The 18,869-nt window shown below is 37.9% G+C and overlaps 3 protein-coding genes, 1 non-coding gene and 1 pseudogene across 5 annotated transcripts; 3 read left to right on the top strand and 2 right to left on the bottom strand.

Moving 5' to 3' along the window:
* Positions 1-3,190: 3,190 nt before the first annotated feature.
* Positions 3,191-6,247, bottom strand: LOC137709088 (uncharacterized). The gene is made up of 7 exons (XM_068448228.1): positions 5,639-6,247; positions 5,325-5,513; positions 5,100-5,191; positions 4,918-4,977; positions 4,738-4,807; positions 4,070-4,273; positions 3,191-3,574 (listed from the first exon to the last, which is right to left on the bottom strand). The coding sequence occupies exons 1-7, from the start codon at positions 6,245-6,247 to the stop codon at positions 3,191-3,193; spliced, it is 1,608 nt and encodes a 535-aa protein (XP_068304329.1).
* Positions 6,248-7,307: 1,060 nt separating this feature from the next.
* Positions 7,308-14,342, top strand: LOC137709359 (uncharacterized). 2 transcript variants are annotated; one of them, XM_068448448.1, is made up of 10 exons: positions 7,308-7,657; positions 8,342-8,385; positions 8,780-8,897; positions 9,012-9,123; positions 9,574-10,199; positions 11,296-11,602; positions 11,683-11,932; positions 12,605-12,733; positions 12,876-13,316; positions 13,476-14,342. In XM_068448448.1, exons 1-10 carry the CDS (start codon positions 7,480-7,482, stop codon positions 13,737-13,739), a joined length of 2,469 nt encoding a protein of 822 aa, XP_068304549.1. In that variant the 5' UTR covers positions 7,308-7,479; the 3' UTR covers positions 13,740-14,342. The 2 variants fall into 2 exon arrangements, with proteins under 2 accessions (XP_068304549.1, XP_068304550.1); XM_068448449.1 differs by having other exon boundaries at positions 11,365-11,602; positions 13,476-14,340.
* A 50-nt stretch (positions 14,343-14,392) lies between these two features.
* On the top strand, positions 14,393-15,367 carry LOC137709360 (AT-hook motif nuclear-localized protein 16-like). Its single transcript, XM_068448450.1, has one exon. The coding sequence runs from the start codon at positions 14,406-14,408 to the stop codon at positions 15,141-15,143; it is 738 nt and encodes a 245-aa protein (XP_068304551.1). The 5' UTR covers positions 14,393-14,405; the 3' UTR covers positions 15,144-15,367.
* A 124-nt stretch (positions 15,368-15,491) lies between these two features.
* LOC137749592 (pentatricopeptide repeat-containing protein At2g42920, chloroplastic-like) lies at positions 15,492-17,005 on the bottom strand (annotated as a pseudogene).
* A 1,556-nt stretch (positions 17,006-18,561) lies between these two features.
* On the top strand, positions 18,562-18,665 carry LOC137709592 (U6 spliceosomal RNA). The gene has a single exon (XR_011064884.1). It is a non-coding gene; the product is annotated as a U6 spliceosomal RNA (small nuclear RNA).
* The last annotated feature ends 204 nt before the right edge of the window (positions 18,666-18,869 follow it).

Genomic DNA, 18,869 nt, shown 5'->3' with positions numbered 1-18,869 from the left:
CAAATCATCATTGGAAATGAATCAAAGATGTTTTACAATACCTTCGTGGGACAACAGATACGGGTCTTTTCTACTCAGAGAAATCCACAAATGATCAGATCCTTATTAGATATGCAGATGCTGGTTTTCTCTCTGATCCGTATAAAGCCTGCTCACAAACTGGATATGTGTTCATTAATGGAGATACATCGATCTCATGACGCTCAACAGAGAAAACTTTAGTTGCTACATTTTCAAATCACTCATAAATACTTGCTTTACATGAAGCAAGTCGTGAATGTTTTTTGTTAAGATCAATGATCCATCATATTCGGAATTCATGTGGTCTACCTTCAAAGACAGACACTCCAATTGTCATCCATGAAGATAATGCAGCTTGTGTTGCCCAAATGAAGGAATGATTCATCAAGGGCTATAAGACTAAATACATATCTCCAAAGTTTTTCAATGCACATGAGCTTCAGAAGACTAAAGTTATTGAAGTCAGACAAATTCGTTCCAATGAAAATTTGACAGACCTGTTCACCAAATCTCTATCAAAGTGCATGTTTCATAAGCTAGTGCAGAGTATCAGATTACGTCAGCTTACCAATTAGCTAAATTTGGAGAATGCGGAATTAGGGAGAGATACATATCAGAGGGGGCATCCATAATACATGCATGTTGTACTCTTTTTCTTTCGGTTAGAATTTTTCCCACTGGGTTTTACCTATCAAGGTTTTAACAAGGTAACATAAGCATACTTAACACTATATCAATAATCCAAGTAAAGTTGTACTCTTTTTCCTTCGCTATGGTTTTTTCCCACTGGATTTTTCCGAGCAAGGTTTTAATGAGGCAACTGATGTTGATATGTGGGCATCCAAGGGGGAGTGTTGTAAACATTGGTGGATGAATGAATGCCCACACAGTAATGTGGACTTGGGAAAAGAATGATGATTGTATTTGTGTGATACTTTCAAAAAGTGTGTGCTGTGCTTTTCAAGGTGTAATTATTATGTTTGTTTGGAGTTGCTCTATAAATAGAGCGCTCCGTGTGCAATAAAAAACACTGCAAAAAGAAAAGATCAATAACATTAGTATCTCTCTCCCTCTTTTATCTGTCATCCTCTTGTGTTATAGTTACAGTGTGATATTTTACACTTGTTTCACTTCTGTCACTAGTAAATGTTATCTCTCTAACTTTTGCCTATTTATAATAGGAACAAAATTTTCAACATACTTATTATAAAACCACTTTCTAGCCAACGTGCTTCTTATAGAAACAATTTAAAAAACGAAAATTGAGTTGGCCAACATAAGTATCAGCACATCTATATTATTTATGCATTTGATTAATATATTTTCACCACATTTACAACTCAATACCTTGATTTAGAATTTCAGATCCTTTTCAATTATCCTTCTTGGAGAACACAGAACTGGAAGAGGATCATTTTCGGATCCACTTTGTGGGAATCCTAGGAATCCCCACATCCTAGCCGTTCATCGTATATCGTGCAGCCAATTTTTGTTAGGTACTATTTGTGTTTAATTTTAAAAAAAAAAAAAAGTCAAATGATTTCTGATTGCATGATACACCATGAATGACTAAGATGTGATGATCTCTAAGATCCTCACAATTTGAATTCGGATGGGATCCAATTCCCCCAGAACTTCATGGAAATTGACTGTTGGAGTGTCAAACTCATGATCTAGTTAGCATGGAGTGGGACCATTTGATTTATGTTAATTTTGTGTTTCTTGAAATTTATTTGCATATTATTTCTTTATTCAAGCCATATTGAATATCCTCCGAGGAAAGGATCCTCTCCAGGTTCACTAGGATCTCCACATTTTAACCGTTTATTGTATATTATGCAGTCATTTTTAGTTAGGTACTATTTGTATTTAATTTTAAATAAGAAAAATCAAATAATTTATGATCGCACGATGCACAATGAATGACTAAGATGTGAGGATTCCTAGGATTCCCATAATTTGAATCCGGATGGGATCCAAAAACTATCCTTGAAGGGACAAATATACTCTTTTGTTACTCTGCAAATTACAAACAGGTCCACGTACAGATTTATATTAAATATTTACATGATCTGACCGAGTTTATCTTAAAAGAATAAATTAGAGGACAAGCAACCTTTTATTTCATTTTAGTCACTGCTCAACTCTCCAACTTTCTTTTCTGTCAATCTCTTTTATCTGTGTTGCACTATAGTATACCCTTCAAATAGTTTCAGTGTAATTCAAGAGAAATGCTAAAACTAAATTAACTAATCTCATGCGGAAGGAACTTGGTCAACTGGTCTTCAACTTTCTTTTCTGTCAATTTTTTCAAGTTGGATTATGATATACTTTTTAAATATTTAATTCAAAATAAATGTTGAAATCAGTCGTCCACACATATGCGTAAGTAACTGAGTCAACCGATTAGTTATTCAATCCCAATGTGCCGCATGTGTTCGAGAATAAACCCCCAAGCTAGAATTAGTACTGAAAATTTTATTATGTGACCAAGGAAATGCCAATAAAGCCACAGCTAAAAATCCATGTGCTTTTCGCAAACACATGAATTATAAGAGCATTAAGGAGATGTCAAATATAGTATGTCAAAATTTTATCTGATGGTTGATGTGGCAAATTGAATACAAGTGTTAAATTTTCTTCTTTTTCCAATGGATGTATCAAATATTTATTTTATTATTTTATTTGGTCTAGAGTTACATTAACTATTAGAAAATAATCAAAATTAGTTTTAGTTTTTATTCTATTGATTGTTAATGAGACCCATGCATTAAAAATTAAATAAAATATATTTGCCTCATTCTTTGTTTGCTGTAAAAAAAAAGCAGCTAGAAAGCATAAAGTCAAATAACTCACATGCCACATCATATATGGCATATAATTCTATTTGGCATATTTGACATCTCATTTGGAGATGCTCTAACATGTCACCAAGAAACAAATTAATTCAGATTATTTGTTCAGCTGTCGAACCAAAATAACGAAAGAAGGAAACCAGTTCAGCTGCCGGGAACATAACATTGCCTGCATCGTCTGCGAATATGCCTGAACGAAAGAAAGTGTTTCATCAACCTGTAAGTCTTTCACCCATAGACTAACAAAAACATGTCACGAAGAACCCTCTTGTATTAGTAAATGCACTTACTCAGCGTATAACTTGCGTATTTGTTCAGCTGATGAGAACATAACCTGCAGCACTTTCCGGGAGTCTACCTGCAGCAGTTGGGTTGGTTCTAGGAACAGTTTTTCGAACCTGCACATGTGACTCTGCTTCTTGCTGAAACATCTTAACGAGCTCTTGAAGCTCGAGTTTTCTAACTTCGACATCTTCTTCAACAATAGGTTTCTTTAAGCCAAGGTAAACCAATCCAATTCCAACCAGCACAACCCTTAACAAGACCAAAATGGCCGAAAACAGAGCAAATGCATATGGTGATCCTTCCTTTCCCGGTATTCCATCCACATTGATCCCAAAAAGGCCAGTGATGATAGAAAGAAGAAGGCCACAACCACCGAAAACTCCCAAGTTATGTGTCACTGTGAGGCTTCTGTCCTAAAATTTATAGTAGTGCCAAAATTTTTTTAAAGCTGAATTGTAATGCAGTTCCGGTAAATGAAATTAAACACACCTTTCATACCAAAGAGAGGACAGAACAGAAGAAACTGTTCATCTCATGTGGCATGCGCTTTAGGGCAACTCATAATAGACAACTCTAACTTGATACGACTCATGAACCTTATCTGAGCATAATGTGTCACAACTAACCCGTAACTATCACAAAATTCTTACCAACAACATGACGTATGGCAAGGTACATTTCTTATACAATTCTTATACAAAGCAAAACATCAATGTTGCAATATTCATTAGTCGTTCACAAATGTATGCTACAATTTCTCCTCGCTCAAATTATATTTCCACTCTATGCATACTGAAATTCATTTTTCGTTGGGATAAAATATTTGAGATAAGGAGTTACTTGTGACGTTGTAAGGGATCAATGGCAAATATAATGACAATTTTAAGCATCTGAGTATGTATGTAAACCTGCAACCATGCCCGAACAGTGCTCTGCATCACATCTTGAATAGTAAATAAGCGACTGCGAACAGCTTCTTGCTCTTGAATCATTTCCCTTGTACTCTTTCTTACTCCTTCCAGCAATCCCTTTGTGGTGTCCCCTCTCAAGTGGTGAAGAAGCTCGAACATGATCTCCTCTCTTGCATGGAGTGACCACTTCACCCTAATAACCTTCAGGGTGAACATCAAGAAACCAAGTTCAGGTGAAGCATTAGTGTATTTTTTGCACGATTCAAACTTATAAGAAAGTCTTTAGTTGTTCATCTGAAATTAAATTAACGGCACTTGATTCAAAGGAAGAAAACCAGATGTATGAAACAGAATATAACAGTGATTTTGAAGTTTAATCCCAACTTGATCCCTGTCGTTCACACATTGTACTCCATATCTCAACGCGCACACATATTTCACAGTTTATTTTTGTTTCTCACTTGTTCTGAATTTGTAGTTAAACATCATTTCTTCTGTTTATTGTTCTTAGAACTCCATGCGAATACAAATCTATAGCAAACTAATGCCAATTAACCAATTGATTTAGATTATTCTACATACTAAAGACAAATTTTTGAATTGAAATTTTGTTCTCGTAGTATTCAAGACAAAATTTTCTACAAGTATAACAAAAAGTATCGTACCTGGGTTGATAACCATCGGATTTCTTGGTTCAATATTATACTGAATAGATACATATCTTCGTGAGTTCTCCTATCATAATCGAACATTTCATGTTATATTTATCATACACTTAATCAGTAGACCTATTCCCAATCTTAATCTTTTGTATATAATATGATGAAACGGGTGGTTTGAAGCACCTGTTCATAAACTTCAGCTCAACTTCATCTGCAGCCCCAAATATGAATTTGCGATATAATCTGAAAAATCATCCAAAGTACGAAAAAGTAACAAAGAAACAAGTCATTACACGACCAAATCTCGCATGGTTTAGTGAGTGCAATTTTATGCTTAACACTGCCTGATGAAAAAAATCTGTCACCTATCATCCCAACATGCAAGGCGAGAAGCTAAATGTGCTATGACTTCGTGAATATTCCGTGGCATGCTAATGCCCTCGGCAGCAAGCAGTTCCTTCACCAAGCATGGGATTAAGTCATCATGAGGAATAGATTTCAGTTGATTACGCACGAAAATGGAATCAAATTTGATGATGTAAAAGCAATGTGATATTCATAAGCAAGTCTTTCATTGAACAAGAACAAACCTGGACTTCTGATATTCCTAAGACATTAACATTTTGTGCAGAACCTTTAACATGCAATGCTGTTACGAGAAAATTCTGTGACTGCCATGATCGTAAGACAACGGGAATGTCATCTTCATTAACAAGTGGATCACCTGCTGACTGGCCTAGGAGCTCAAATAATAGGCCACATGCAACCCTTACGGGAACCTGGCATTATAATAGAAAACTACATGCATTAAATTTAACACTAATAAGTTAGATTAGTCATTCTGCATTAGTAAGTTTGTAAAGCAATCAACGGAAGGATAGTCTCAAAGATAAGAGTATTTTACCTCGTAGAGGAGGTGCTTCATTCGCTCGCTTATCAGCTTACTTTCATCTCGCAAAGCAATACTGACAGCCGGGTGTAACCATTGAGCAGTACCCAGCCACCAATTGATGTATGGATGGCCGGCATCTACATGACACCACCATGTAGGACCTACTGGCCGTTCCCAGTAAGGAGCTGCGACATCTGCTACAGTAACATCATCGTCATCCTCTGTGAAGCCGTTAGGCTCCTCCCAGCAAGCATCAACTTGCACTGTCTGGACCAGTTCCGATATCCTATCCCAGCCAATCGGCACCCAACAATTTCTTGGAACACCTTCTCTGGCACAGAAACGGCCTGAATGAGAGTCCTTATTGCATTCTACATTATTCTGACCAACTCGGGAATTTGCGAGGGGAGGTGAAGAAACTGGCTTCTTCGAAACTTGCTTCTTCGCCACATCCTTGACGACTAGTGGCGATGAGAGGGCCTTCTTATGCCCTCGAACAAATTCAAACGCATAAATGATTCCATTAGTCCAAAGATCATTAACCGGATTGTCATCTATAGCATTACAGTAGGCTTTCTGATTCTCTTGCTTCTTCGTTTCGTTGCGCCCCGGAGCTGTCATTGCTTCTGTGTCAAATAATCTGAGCAAAAACATTGAAATTCATGTTCCTAAGCTCCTTACGGAGGAAATCAAAGCAACCAGAACATAATTTTCATTACAAGAAAAAGGTAACATCATGTGTCCATGTTTCGGCTAGATCACATGTTAACAACCAAGAATAACTGCTAATTTTCCTTCTGAACCACATATTCATATTTCATAGCAAACGAAGAGAGAAACAAAAAAAAAAAGAAAAAAAGAAAAAAAAAAAAAGACACCGAAGAGTACACGACAGTTTGAAATTTTGAACTCAGTTGTTGCGAAAAGAAGAAAGATATTATTTGGAATCGAGAGTTAAAATCTTACTGCATGGATTACAATCTTATTCGTACCCGGTGAGAGACAAGTGTGATGAAATTTCGCAGCAGCGAGTGAGAGCAGGGTGTTGAAACTTGAAAGAGTTCAAGAGAAGCGGCAGAAATATTGAGGAGGGAGTGAGGGAGGCACGGCATATATATTGGCATGGCATGGGAAGCGGTAGACATGGGCACGTGGACGCATCTGCAGTGAAGTTGCATGATAGTATTCAACTCTGCGTCCTCTTGGCTTGCCGCACACCATGTAATTACACCAACCACCACCACCTTGCAAACTCTGCCAATTGCAATTGGTGTTTCGTTCTTTTATTTTGCATTTTCGCTGAGCGGTCGTAATGCTCATCACCTTGTCTATCAACTATGCAAATTTTAAAATTTAGTCATTTAACGGGTTGATACTCATTACATTATTTATCAACTATCTAAATTTAAAAAAATTTCTCATTTAACAGTGATAAATATAATGATGAACATCATCATTGTTCGAGTATGGTGAGTAGAAATATTTATTTTACCTCTTGTAAACTAAATTTATTGCCTGGATTAAAACGAAGGGACCGTCACAACAAAACCCTTACAGCCAAGAAGTTTAGCATCTCCCCTTGCTGTCACCAACTTACCACTTCTTCTAAATAAGTCCACCCAGAAAAGAAAAAACCGGGGTGGCGTATATAAAAGCCAAACGTGAGAGAGAGAGGATTTTGTAATGACGTTTTGAGAGAGAGAGAGAGAGAGAGCGAGAGCAGTGAGAGACTGAGGGTTTTGGATTTCTGTTTGGCTGATCGGAAAATCTCTAGCCGCAAAGAAAGTTTTATTTTTTCTGGGAATTTTTTTTCTCCGATTATATTTTTTAGGAGAGAGAAAGGGGAGAGAGGGATGGGGAGCGAGACGAAGAATGGAGTGGGGGTAGCGGCGGCGCAGTTTCCGCCGACGACGAGGAAGATTATACAGAGCCTGAAGGAGATTGTTAACTGTCCGGAGCCTGAGATCTACTCGGTTCTTAAAGAGTGCAATATGGACCCGAGCGACGCCGTTCAGCGCCTGCTCTCTTTAGGTTTTCTACAGCGCCACCACCTTTTTATTTTTCAGTCGTATTTAAATTAAATATTATATTTGGATGCTTTGATTTTGGGAAAAGAATGAAAGATTTAATCTTTATTTAGTAATTTTTTGTTTGGATGCTGAGAAACCATAGGAGAAGATAAGAAAGTAAAGAGTTTTCAACGTTGTGATAATTTGGGTTTATTGCCGGAATAATTAGAAGCTTGATTTTTTGTTGCCGGGAAAATTTAGAAGATTTGATTTTTCAGAGCAAAATTTGGGTTTGCCTGGAATATACTGACCTTCCTTATTTTGATTTTAATCAAAATTTCAAGCTAATATATGTAATGGTATTGTTTTCTTGTTCAGTTGTAGAAGTTTCGGTGTATATTTTCTCCATCCAAGCAATGCATTAGGAAATTCTAATTTTCTTATTACTTGCCGATTTCTAAGAATGCTGATATGTAGAAATACAAAGGATTTTTTTTTTCTAATGAAATATTTAAATCCTAATGCTTGTATTCGATTTTTTTAGGTTAGAGATGATATAAAATATCAATTTTTGTATAAAGGACAGAAATTTTACTATGCATTGCACTTTCAATTGAGTTTAAGTTCTATCTAATCGACGGAATTTTCTTCCGCTATCTAATGATCTTTAAAGTCGTCATTGATTTAGTATTCTGCAAATGTGTAGATACTTTTCATGAAGTCAGGAGCAAACGTGAAAGAAGGAAAGAGGTACCCTTGCAAAAATGCACCCACCCTTGCAAATGTGTAGCTTTTAATTTGTTCTCCAATAATAATTTTTCTTCCACTTTTCTTGTGCGTGAAGCTAACTATGTTGGTGTTAGGAACACTGGAATTTTTTTAAGGTTAATTCCAATGTTGTTAAATTTCATAAAAAATAGTTTTTGGGTAACTGTGTTCCCGGAGAATTTTTACTGTTCCTATTTTTACATGATTGAAAAATTCAGTTCATGCTTCCTTTCCGTCTGACTCTCTAGTATGTATTTCAAATTGTGATTGGAATGATGAATAAGGACTCCCTCCTTTTCGGTTGTTACATCATTTGTTCCTTTTCCTGTATCTTTATATTTTATTTTGTTATGTCATGTTATTTTAAAAATCCCAGATAAAGGAGACACAGGACACCAAGTCGCGAGTTCACAATGCAGGTTCAAATTGTGGTGCTAGAGGTATTAGTGAGCGTACTGGTGGATGGTGTGGATCAACTCAAACTAGTTCCAATGGTATATTGATCTCATTGTGTAAAGTCACTGTCTTGTAATTGTATGAGTAGCATTGTTGTGCATTTCAGCATCGCATGTTTTTAATTTGTGAACTGCTTGTGTTCCTTTTGTTAGAGCTTGGTAAAGCAGCATATAAGGGACAGAATGGGTTTGTTGCTCCTTCACCTCATACTTCAGCTTCTCACTTTACAGGAGGAACCACAAGCCAGCAACCTTCATCTCAGCAGTAAGTTTTAAACTGAAGTTCTAGTGTCATCTGTTTTCTTATATAAGATTAGCTGTGGAGGGGTGACATCATGCATGAGCCATATGTTAACTCAAGTAATTTTTCATTGGTTGATTCAGGATAGTTTACTTCCATAACTATGCATGTACAAGGGGTGGGTATTAGAATATTAGTGAATAAAGCAAAGATGGAGAAATGTGAAAGGATAGGAGAGGGGGAGGGGAAGGTGAAGGGAGAGAGTGGGGTGTTTTCTTTCTTTCCGTCAAGTTGTTTAGTTCAGTGGTTTGAACAGGGCAGGTTTCATTGTTTTCTTTTATTGCTTTATTAATATCATCTATTATTAAAGTAACTGATTAAAGAACTAGAAGCAGAAACAGTTAGTAAGAGTAGTCAGATGTTCTTTTATGTCTTTTATTACTCGTGCAAATCATTGTTCAATATCTGCTGCAGTGAATCTTTTAGTACTTCCATAAGGCCAGGTGATGCAGTCTCTGCATCTCTACAACCTTCTGCGGGAAATCAATCTACTTATGGAACCAGCTTGGGGAATCTTTCAATGGCCGACATTGTTAAGATGGGTAGACAACCTAGCATGGGCTCACGTATTTCATCTGATACATCTTCACATCAGGATGCATTTTCAACATATTCATGTAATAGCCACGTGGAATCTTCCCAAACAAAGATGCACCAATATATGCACTCTCATAATCCTCGTGTGTCAGAGATGTTACATAAAACTGGCGATAGTGCTGGACAGAATGATTTCCATGATGAATGGCGTGTGATTGAGCAGCCAACAGCTGCAAATAGGTCATCAGCTTTAAATGCAAATCAATCTAAGTTTTATATCAATGAATCCAACGTGCCAAGGGATTACGAGTCACATAAGGTCCAAGAATCTGAGGGGAATATTAGTAGCGAAAGTGTTAGCTCAGATTGCAATGCTTATGCTTTTGCTTCCAGTAGACAGAAGATGGTGGATGTTTCCGGTGGAAAATCATATTGTGTTGATGATTTGTCTTCCAATTCTAGTTCCTACGAATCTCATAGGTCTGCATATGAGAATGGAGAAGGTAATTATTTTTGTGTTATATATGAATTTGGGATGATTGTTTTCTCTATTCCAGATATGATATGATAGATCATTGCTAATGACATTCGTTATGCTAGAATCTATATCAATCCAGATCATTGTGTTGTAATGGATAACATATAAAACATCATGGTTGTTTTTAGGTTGGTGGCATGATTTACATCCATGGTGGTTTGAATTGTTCGTAATAGGGCAAATGACAAGTCATCCAATGTAGTTACTGTTAAATAGTATGATAAAACTAACTGTAATTAGTTCTGTTAGTTATTGTAATTAGTTAAGATAGTTGAGGGTATTCTTGTAACTAGCCTAAGGCAGCTAAGGCTATATATATTCACATCTGTGTAACTGATTTATACATTCAATACAATCAGAAAACTTACAGAGAAAGTTTTCTGTTTCTACAGTTAGATCTATCATCTTCGGCTGAATGAAACATGTCTCTACATTTCTGTGTCTCATTTTTGTCATTTTAACCTTCTTTGGTTGCATTTATAATTTCACATTTTGTTCTTTTCTATGTTTTGAAAGTTTTGTGACTTGTATAAGCATAAGTTTATCTGCACTTTTATTTGTTGACACACTGATAATTTTTTTTTTTGCATGGTAATGCTCCTAGCACTTTGTCCTTTAACCTTCACTAAAATTGGTAATAATAGATGAAGTTGCTTGAGAAGAGTCAATGTGCTTGAGTAGCCAATTGACTTTTTTCGTGAAATAATTTGTTTCATTAGAGTCCTGGTACTTTCTCTATCTAACCCTGTTTGGGTCTAGATTGGTGGAGTTGTTGATGTTATCTTACACCCTTGTCCTCAACCTCAAAGTGGTATTTGAAACCAAAAACAGTGGTGCTGAAGTTTGGATTTTGTTTATGAAACTGCAATGTCTTTGATGAAGGGTTTGTGGTTGTTCTCTCGGTGAAAGGTTGCAAACTTACCTTCTTGTCATATGGTTAAATGTTTGAAAGAAAACAGTTTTGTTTTGACTCTGAAATCTTATAATTGTCAACGTCGAGGAAGAAGTTTATGCTACCTTTTCTTCTTGTCTTTCTTGTCATTGCTTTTGTGTAATTCCAGGAACCGGTATTGATTCAAATGCGTCATATCCAAATCATTCTGTCTCTAATGATGTTGTTGTGGCATCAGCTACTGTGAGAATGCAACAACTGAATCTAAGAAAGGATGAAGGTCAAGATAATTGCGCAGTAGTCCTTCCAAATAATTTGCAAGAATTGGCTGCTGATTGTTCGCATTTGAGTTTTGGCACCTTTAGACCAGCTCAAAGTTCTGCATTATCGAGCAAGCCATCTAATTCCTTGAAAAATGATTTGGGAGGATCTTCTGCAGGAGTAGATGTTTTCTCAGCTGCTCGCTTGGATACAAGGCACGACTCTTTCACTTAGTTCAAATCTATCATATTAGTTGTAATGTCACTTAATCTTTTGGATTTTTTTCCCTGTTCAGAAATTCAGGGTATAATCACGTTCGTGGATCCTTATATGATACTAGAAGAGCAGCCATAGGTTATTATTTGCCTGTACCTTCACAGCGAGAACCAATAAAACAGGATATCCTTGAAGCAACCCATGGATATAAAGACATTACTACCTCATCTCTACATAATTTTAATTCTGAGAAGATTGAAAAAGCAACTTCTGGATTGCCTTTTGCAAAGGCAGATCCCGAATTCAGAAATGTACCTAAAAATGATATGGTAAGAGTTATATTTTCTTAACTTTCTGCATTCTTTTATGCCCAACTTATAAGTAGTATTGTTTGAATTTTTTGAGTAGTTACTTGTATGCATTGGGATGATTTACATGAGTGCCACATTTTTACATTTAAATGTTTGCTAAATGGTGATGATTCTAATTGATTTAGTATCGGACCAAGACTTGTTTCTATGCTATGGAATGATGATCTGTATACCTTAACTTCAATGATTTTGTGCTCATGGAGTTGGCTTAATGAATTTATTCCACTTTTCATGGTACTGTGGTTTTTCTAAGCATTTTCATGCGCGTACGCATAAAGAAAAATCATGTTGGAGAATATGTATGTCGTCTGTCTGTGTAGCAATCCCTACTTGTAACTGCTGTGCTGATATGCCCACTCCTTTGATGGAATTCCTAGTTAAATCTGAGTGTGTTCATAAGAAAGAGCATTTCCAGTGTATAGCTAATGCCTGATAGATCTGTTCTCTATCCTTCATGATCATCTATTATCCAATCTCTCTTTTGCCTTCTTCCTTGGTGTCGCCAATCTTCTTGTCAAATTTGTATTTTCTTTCAGGGTTTTGAACATTGTGATTATGCATGTGAGCTGATAACCTTGTATTCTTGCTGTTCTCTCTCGCTCTCTCTCCCACTTGAAATTTTTTTTCCAGGCATATTCAGATTCTGTACGAAGTGACCTATTGGAGTCATTCCAACAGTTTTTGGTGAAGCCACCTGTGCCTTCAAGATATAGCAGTGCAGTTTCTTCCGTAACCAACCCAACAATTTCCACGTCTGATGTAAGTGATGGGCGACCGCACATCGTTCAGTGCATTAAAACCCTGTTCTTGAATTTGAGGTCCACATGCAAAATATTGTTATTAATTTTTGTGGAGTAAATGAAATAAGGCATTGCTGATAACGTGGCATTAAATCATACAGGCTCTGAGACCAGGCACCATACCTTTGTCTGAGGCATGTTCTGTACTTCCTCAGTGTCATACATCCCGTTCATACGCTCAGCCTACCCCTTCTTACGAACAGTTAGCAAACAGTATGGTCTATAAACCTTCCATGCCTCAGGCTCAGAACTACTCACCCGTGCCACCAAATTTGCAGCAAGAGTATGTAGGTGGTAGTGCATTCCATCAGTCAGGGGCTAGCATGGAATACAACTTCCCACGGTATAGTGGAGCCTCAGTAAGCAGATTGCCTACATCTGCTGCTGCTGCTGTCACTGGTCATGTAAGTTTTGGGGCCTCTAATAACACTCACGGGAGTTTATTGCATAATGCATCTGCCACTCCTGGCAGCATACCCGACTATGATGATGTATTCCTCCCCCAGTATAAAGATGGAAACCATTTAGCCGCTCTTTATCAGGTAGACATTGAAACATAGAAGTATTTCGGCGCAATTTTTGTTTGTGCATATTATTGCTTGTAGTTTGCTTCAGAGCAGTAGCTCAGCATGACTTCTAATTTGATATTCACTGTTTTGGTTACTGATCTGACGATTGGCTGTCATTTCTGTGGATTCCAGAGTTCAAGAACATTGCCTTCCGTTCCAGACAGTGCATTTAATAACTTACTTGGGCATAATCAACAGCATGCAGGATATCGACAAGGGCGGGCTGGACAGCTGCCCACCAAGTTGCAGAATTATCAGGGACACCCCGATTTCTATTTGTCCCAAAAGGACGTAACACAAGAACATCAGCGACAACGCCTCAATGATTTAGGCTTAGGAGGATTCCAAGACCTGTCACCTCAGCAGCTGCACCAGATTTGGCAGCGGACCTACTAATAGAAAGTTTCCCCTTTCTCATTCTCTTTTTTCATTTTTTTGTTTTTTGACACGGGCTTGTAGTGAGTTTGGAGTTGCCAAAATTAGGGTCACTATAGTTCAGAATCTACGGCGGTTCTGTGTGGCTGTCCAATTGTACATACTCTAAACGGGGAAGTTATCGTTTTCTGCCTTATGTCTCAACGTTGTATCGTAGGAAACTACGTTGGGGCATGATCTCTAAATTCAATGGGGTAGTCTGCAAGTTTCGTTTCTACTAGTGAAGAAAGCCTTCTGATTCGATAGTTTAAGGTTCAACGGAATTCTCGCTCTACCTTGAAGCATATGTAATGTCTGAGTTGGTAGCTTGTGTGCTCAAATAACTGATTTGTGTATGGTTTGTGAGTAATTTAAGTATAATACATGTAACTGTTGGAGAAGGCAATTGACATGAAGGGAAAAGTCAGTTGGGAGGTAGGCAGTGAGAGTGATATTGCAGTTTTGATATTATTAGTGATTAATTTTGTGGTTGGTATCACTTAATCACCTCCTAATTCTGGATCATTCTTTCTGGTTTGCTGCATAAAACTATTGCTAGAAATGTTGCTATTTAATCATGCTTTCTGAACACATCTTATGGTGAATTTCTTGTGACTGCAAAGAGTGCATGCTCAAACGGGTTTGCTAATGGCGGGCGGTTCAGATCTGGTGGTTCCTTCCGTCGTGTCCAAAACTGTAATTGATCGGAGCCAAGACGCCGATAAAAGTAACAGTCACCACGAGCCTGGGAATGATGCAATGCTTACAGCACCCAAGTTGCCTAAGGCAGTGACACTGGTTTCTGAGGGGGAGACTCTTCGCCGGCCACGTGGGAGGCCAGCGGGTTCGAAGAACAAGCCGAAGCCGCCCATCATAGTCACTCATGACAGCGCTAACGCACTTCGAGCTCATGCTATGGAGGTAAGTTCTGGCTGTGATGTGAGTGAGAGTTTAACCCACTTTGCAAGGAGGAAGCAGAGGGGCATTTGCATACTGAGTGGAAGTGGCTGTGTGACCAATGTCACACTGCGACAACCAGCTTCCTCCGGCGCTATTGTGACCCTCCATGGCCGTTTTGAAATACTCTCATTGCTCGGGTCAATCCTGCCCCCTCCAGCCCCTCCTGGCATCACAGGCCTAACCATCTATCTTGCAGGGGCTCAGGGGCAGGTTGTGGGTGGGGGTGTGGTTGGTGCACTCGTTGCTTCAGGGCCTGTCGTGATCATGGCTGCTTCCTTCATGAACGCCACTTTTGATCGCCTGCCACTGGATGAAGATGAAGTTGCTGTGGCTTTGCAAAATCAGCAGTACCAAAATGGCCGCCACCACCACCTGGACGTCTCGGATTTATATGGACTTCCTCAGAACCTGATCACTAATTGGTAATGTCCCTCCTGAGGTGTAATCCTGGGCATCCGGCCTAACCATGTCAAAAACTTGAGTTGCAAGAAATCAATGTCTGTATTAGTAAGTGGTGATTAATATTCTCCAGATGTGTCATCTCTCCAGTAGCATTAAGCTTTATCGAAAGAGTTTCGAATTCCCTTATTTCTTGTTTTTTCTTTTCATGTAACCTACATTAAGTATATAAATCATGTAACCATTGCAAGAGCAGCTATATAAAATACAGTTAATCTACTTCACTTCTGTTCTATGCCTTCAGTTTGTACACAAATTCAGTTTAGCACGCACACTGATTTCCCGAATGGTAATTTGAAGCTAAATTATCGTAACCTACCCCATTTCCAGCATCATAAACCCCAACTCATCCAGCAAAGAATAGATCTCTGGCGCTTTTTGATGCAGTCTTCCACTGGCTATAAACTCATGAACCTCCCTGTCCACTTCGATCAAACTACATCCTGGTTCTTTCTCTATCTACTGCTCCTTCGTCGAAAGCCTTTCCTTTATTGCTTCGTGAAATTGGCTGGAAGCAGCATAGATATTCGACATAAGCACATAACCGCAGCTGTCATTTGGATCCAATTCGATCACACGCTTTGCTGCTTGTTTTGCCATCTTAATGTTTTTGTGCTTCCTACAAGACGAGAGCAATAACCCCCAAATAATGGCGTCTGCTTTTACCGGCATGTTATCTATAATCTCTTCTGCATCTTCAAGAAGTCCCGCCCTGCCTAACACATTAACCATGGAACTATAGTATGCTGTTACGATGCCAAGAAAACTGACACCATCTGGTATAAATTTTGAAGATTCAAGCCTCGAGAACAGCTCAATCGCTTCTTCCCCACAACCATTTACCACTAGACCCATGATCATGGTGTTCCAACAGGACAACCTTTTTTTGGAGGATGCATAAAAAACATGAATAGCCTTTTCGATGCTCCCACATTTTCAGTACATGTTTATAATCGCTGTGACAACAATTCCATTAGTTTCAATCCCATTTTTCTTTATGTGTTCAAGAATCCACTCCCCTTGTCCAATTGCTCCCAGCTGAGCTGAAGCATTCAACAAGCTCACCATTGTAAACTCACTAGGCCTAATCCTCTCCTGCATTTCGCCGAAAAGATCCAATGCTTCTGTATACTTCCCATTCCTAACAGATCCACTAATCATCGAATTCCAAGAAACCAAATTCCTCGAAGGCGTTTTATCAAACAGCCTCGTGGATTCACTCACTTCACCACATTTGGAAGGGTCCATGACCATAGAGTTCCATGCAACATTGTCACATTCCAAGTCCTCATCCAACAGTTCTCTTGCTTCACTCAAAAACCCACAATTTGCATACATGTGTATGATCATGTTTCGTATAAACTTAATCTCTTTCGAGGCCAGATTTTATAACTCTTCCATGAAGCTGAGCTCCATTTTTGGCTAGACCATCTTGTGCATAAGCCTTGAAAACTGAAGGGTATGTAATCTCTGTGGCTCAGTTTCTGAAGCCACCAGCATTTCAGTGAAAAGAGAGATTGCAGTTTTGGGTTTTGGCTTTCGGAGAAGCCTCTAATGATGGTGTTCCAAATGAAGGGGTTTGGTTCTTTGATGTGTCTGAAAACCATATAGGCGTAGTTGATGTCTCCAGGTGGGGAGGCAGAAAAGGCCAATAAACGGCTGGCGGCGATGGTGTCGTTGGCCAGGCCAGTTTTGAGGAGGTGGGCGTGGATCTTTTGAAGGTCTTTCATGGAGGTGCATTGGTTTTCTAGCATGGAGAGGTGTGGACTTTCTGAGATGAATTTGGATATGGAGGTTGAAGAAGTGAAAGAGCAACAACATGGTGTCATATTTCTTGTGGCTCTTGTTTTTTGTTTCTGAGTTGTATTGTATGATATCTAATCCTCTTGTGGGGAATATGAGAAGAGATCCACCAAGATCAAGTGATCTGGATTTATGAAATTTCATCCAACGGTCATTTGTTTTGATGTTTTAGAAGTTATAATAATTTTGGACCATTGGAAATGCTAGTTGAACGTTGAGGGCTTGGTACTTGTGATCATACCCCAAATTTCTACCATGGATTTGATTTATGGGTCAATCTTCCGTATTTGTGCTTGGCTGGTCGACCGGCTCCTCACATGAGTACTGTTACGTAAGTGACTACATAATAAAACTACTTGTACCATAAGGCAACATAATATGCTTATATTGTCCGAATTGTGAATTTAGAAAATTGATTTATCAACAAATTGTCTTGCTTAGACAGTGCATCAACATAAACATTTGTCTGACTTGTCTGATAAAAAAACATTTATTTCTTATATCTCTTGGAAAGTGAATTTAAACTAACGACGTCCAGCTTCTACTTTGTTAAAAAAAATCATGAATTTATTTGGTTTAAATGAGTCGCATCTTCATGAGGGAAGTGGGACGAATAAATGTGGTACACACACATCACCACACTATTATTCCTTGCAAGTGTGGCTTTAAATCGATAGCATGACCTAGCAGTATGGTAAAGCTTGACCCTTGTGCAAGGAATTAGGAATTCTCAAAGATTTAGGCACAAAAATACAAGTTTTATCGATAGACATACTTATCATAGGCTGCTTATAGCTATAATTAAAGACTAATAAGATCTTAGCCTCCAATAGTTTTATACTCTATATTCTCAATCAAGACATTCCCACCACCGAATACTAATGGGGGATTATGGGAGTAACAATCAAGAACTGCCTTTACTTGGAACAAAAGCACAAAGCAAACTTTGGATTAATTAATAATCCACATGGGTAGATTTCGAGTTCAATTGGTCAAAAGTGCAAGCCATAGGATAGGATTTTAAACCCTCCACTTTGAGGACTTATTCCAACAATTTTAATGGGGTTTTATTTTTGTTTTTAATTTTTTTTTTCTTTTTTTTATATGTAAAGTGAATAGTTCATTGGTTGTATGATCACATACTATATCAATTTCAATGGCATTCATGTGAACTTATTGCAGGGTGGTGTTATATGGTTGACGCGGTGAATTATAACATTTTATTGTCACTTTTAATTTTCAACATAAATATTGACATTGCGAATAGATAAATCAATCATAAGATCCTACATAAAAAGTGAATGTACTTAACGACTTGAACTACAAATCCCGTGTTATTTATTTTTATTCAGTTCATATTAATTAATTAGCGCTATGATCATCATAATTAAACAAGAAAGACTTGGATTCAAAATTGTGCACCTTTATGCTAGAGCATTCTTTGGGCTTGCAATTGAATTGAAGAGAAAGACCCGTATATAGTGAAAGCACTAAAAGGGAAGACACGCTACTCCGACATTGACTAGCTCTAATAGTCCAAAAGAGTTTATACTTTATATAAATGTGACCAACAGTAAGGTCCGTCCCTTTTGGGGGACATTCGATAAAATTGGAACAATATAGAGAAGATTAGCATGGTTGTTATACAAAAGATGTTTGGCATAAATCGATTGTTTCAAAAGTTGAGCTTGAGTGCCAAAGGAACACACTTGCCTAACAAAATAACATTGAAATGATAAATGGAAAATTAGCATGGTTCTTATACAAAGATGTCACGCATAAATCGAGAAATTGTTCCAAAAGTTTGAGCCTGAGCCCAAAAGGATGAACACATTAGCCTAACAGGTTGAATGCAACTACTTAAGTAACAAGTTTCTCTTTAATCTTTCT

This window comes from Pyrus communis, chromosome 11, assembly GCF_963583255.1.
Source record: "Pyrus communis chromosome 11, drPyrComm1.1, whole genome shotgun sequence".
Lineage (NCBI taxonomy): Eukaryota > Viridiplantae > Streptophyta > Magnoliopsida > Rosales > Rosaceae > Pyrus > Pyrus communis.
The sequence above is the reverse complement of the archived record's forward strand: the minus strand, read 5'-3'. Positions and strand labels throughout refer to the sequence as shown.

Excerpts from the sequence above, each read along its gene's own strand:
- LOC137709360 (XM_068448450.1), top strand. The coding sequence starts at position 14,406 with ATGGCGGGCGGTTCAGATCTGGTGGTTCCTTCCGTCGTGTCCAAAACT.
- LOC137709359 (XM_068448448.1), top strand. The coding sequence starts at position 7,480 with ATGGGGAGCGAGACGAAGAATGGAGTGGGGGTAGCGGCGGCGCAGTTT. Across the intron at positions 10,200-11,295 it reads TGCATATGAGAATGGAGAAG|GAACCGGTATTGATTCAAAT; the intron begins GTAATTATTTTT and ends GTGTAATTCCAG. Across the intron at positions 11,603-11,682 it reads GCTGCTCGCTTGGATACAAG|AAATTCAGGGTATAATCACG; the intron begins GCACGACTCTTT and ends TTCCCTGTTCAG.
- LOC137709088 (XM_068448228.1), bottom strand. The coding sequence starts at position 6,247 with ATGACAGCTCCGGGGCGCAACGAAACGAAGAAGCAAGAGAATCAGAAA. Across the intron at positions 4,808-4,917 it reads GAGCTGAAGTTTATGAACAG|GAGAACTCACGAAGATATGT; the intron begins GTGCTTCAAACC and ends CGATTATGATAG. Across the intron at positions 3,575-4,069 it reads CTGTTCGGGCATGGTTGCAG|GACAGAAGCCTCACAGTGAC; the intron begins GTTTACATACAT and ends TATAAATTTTAG.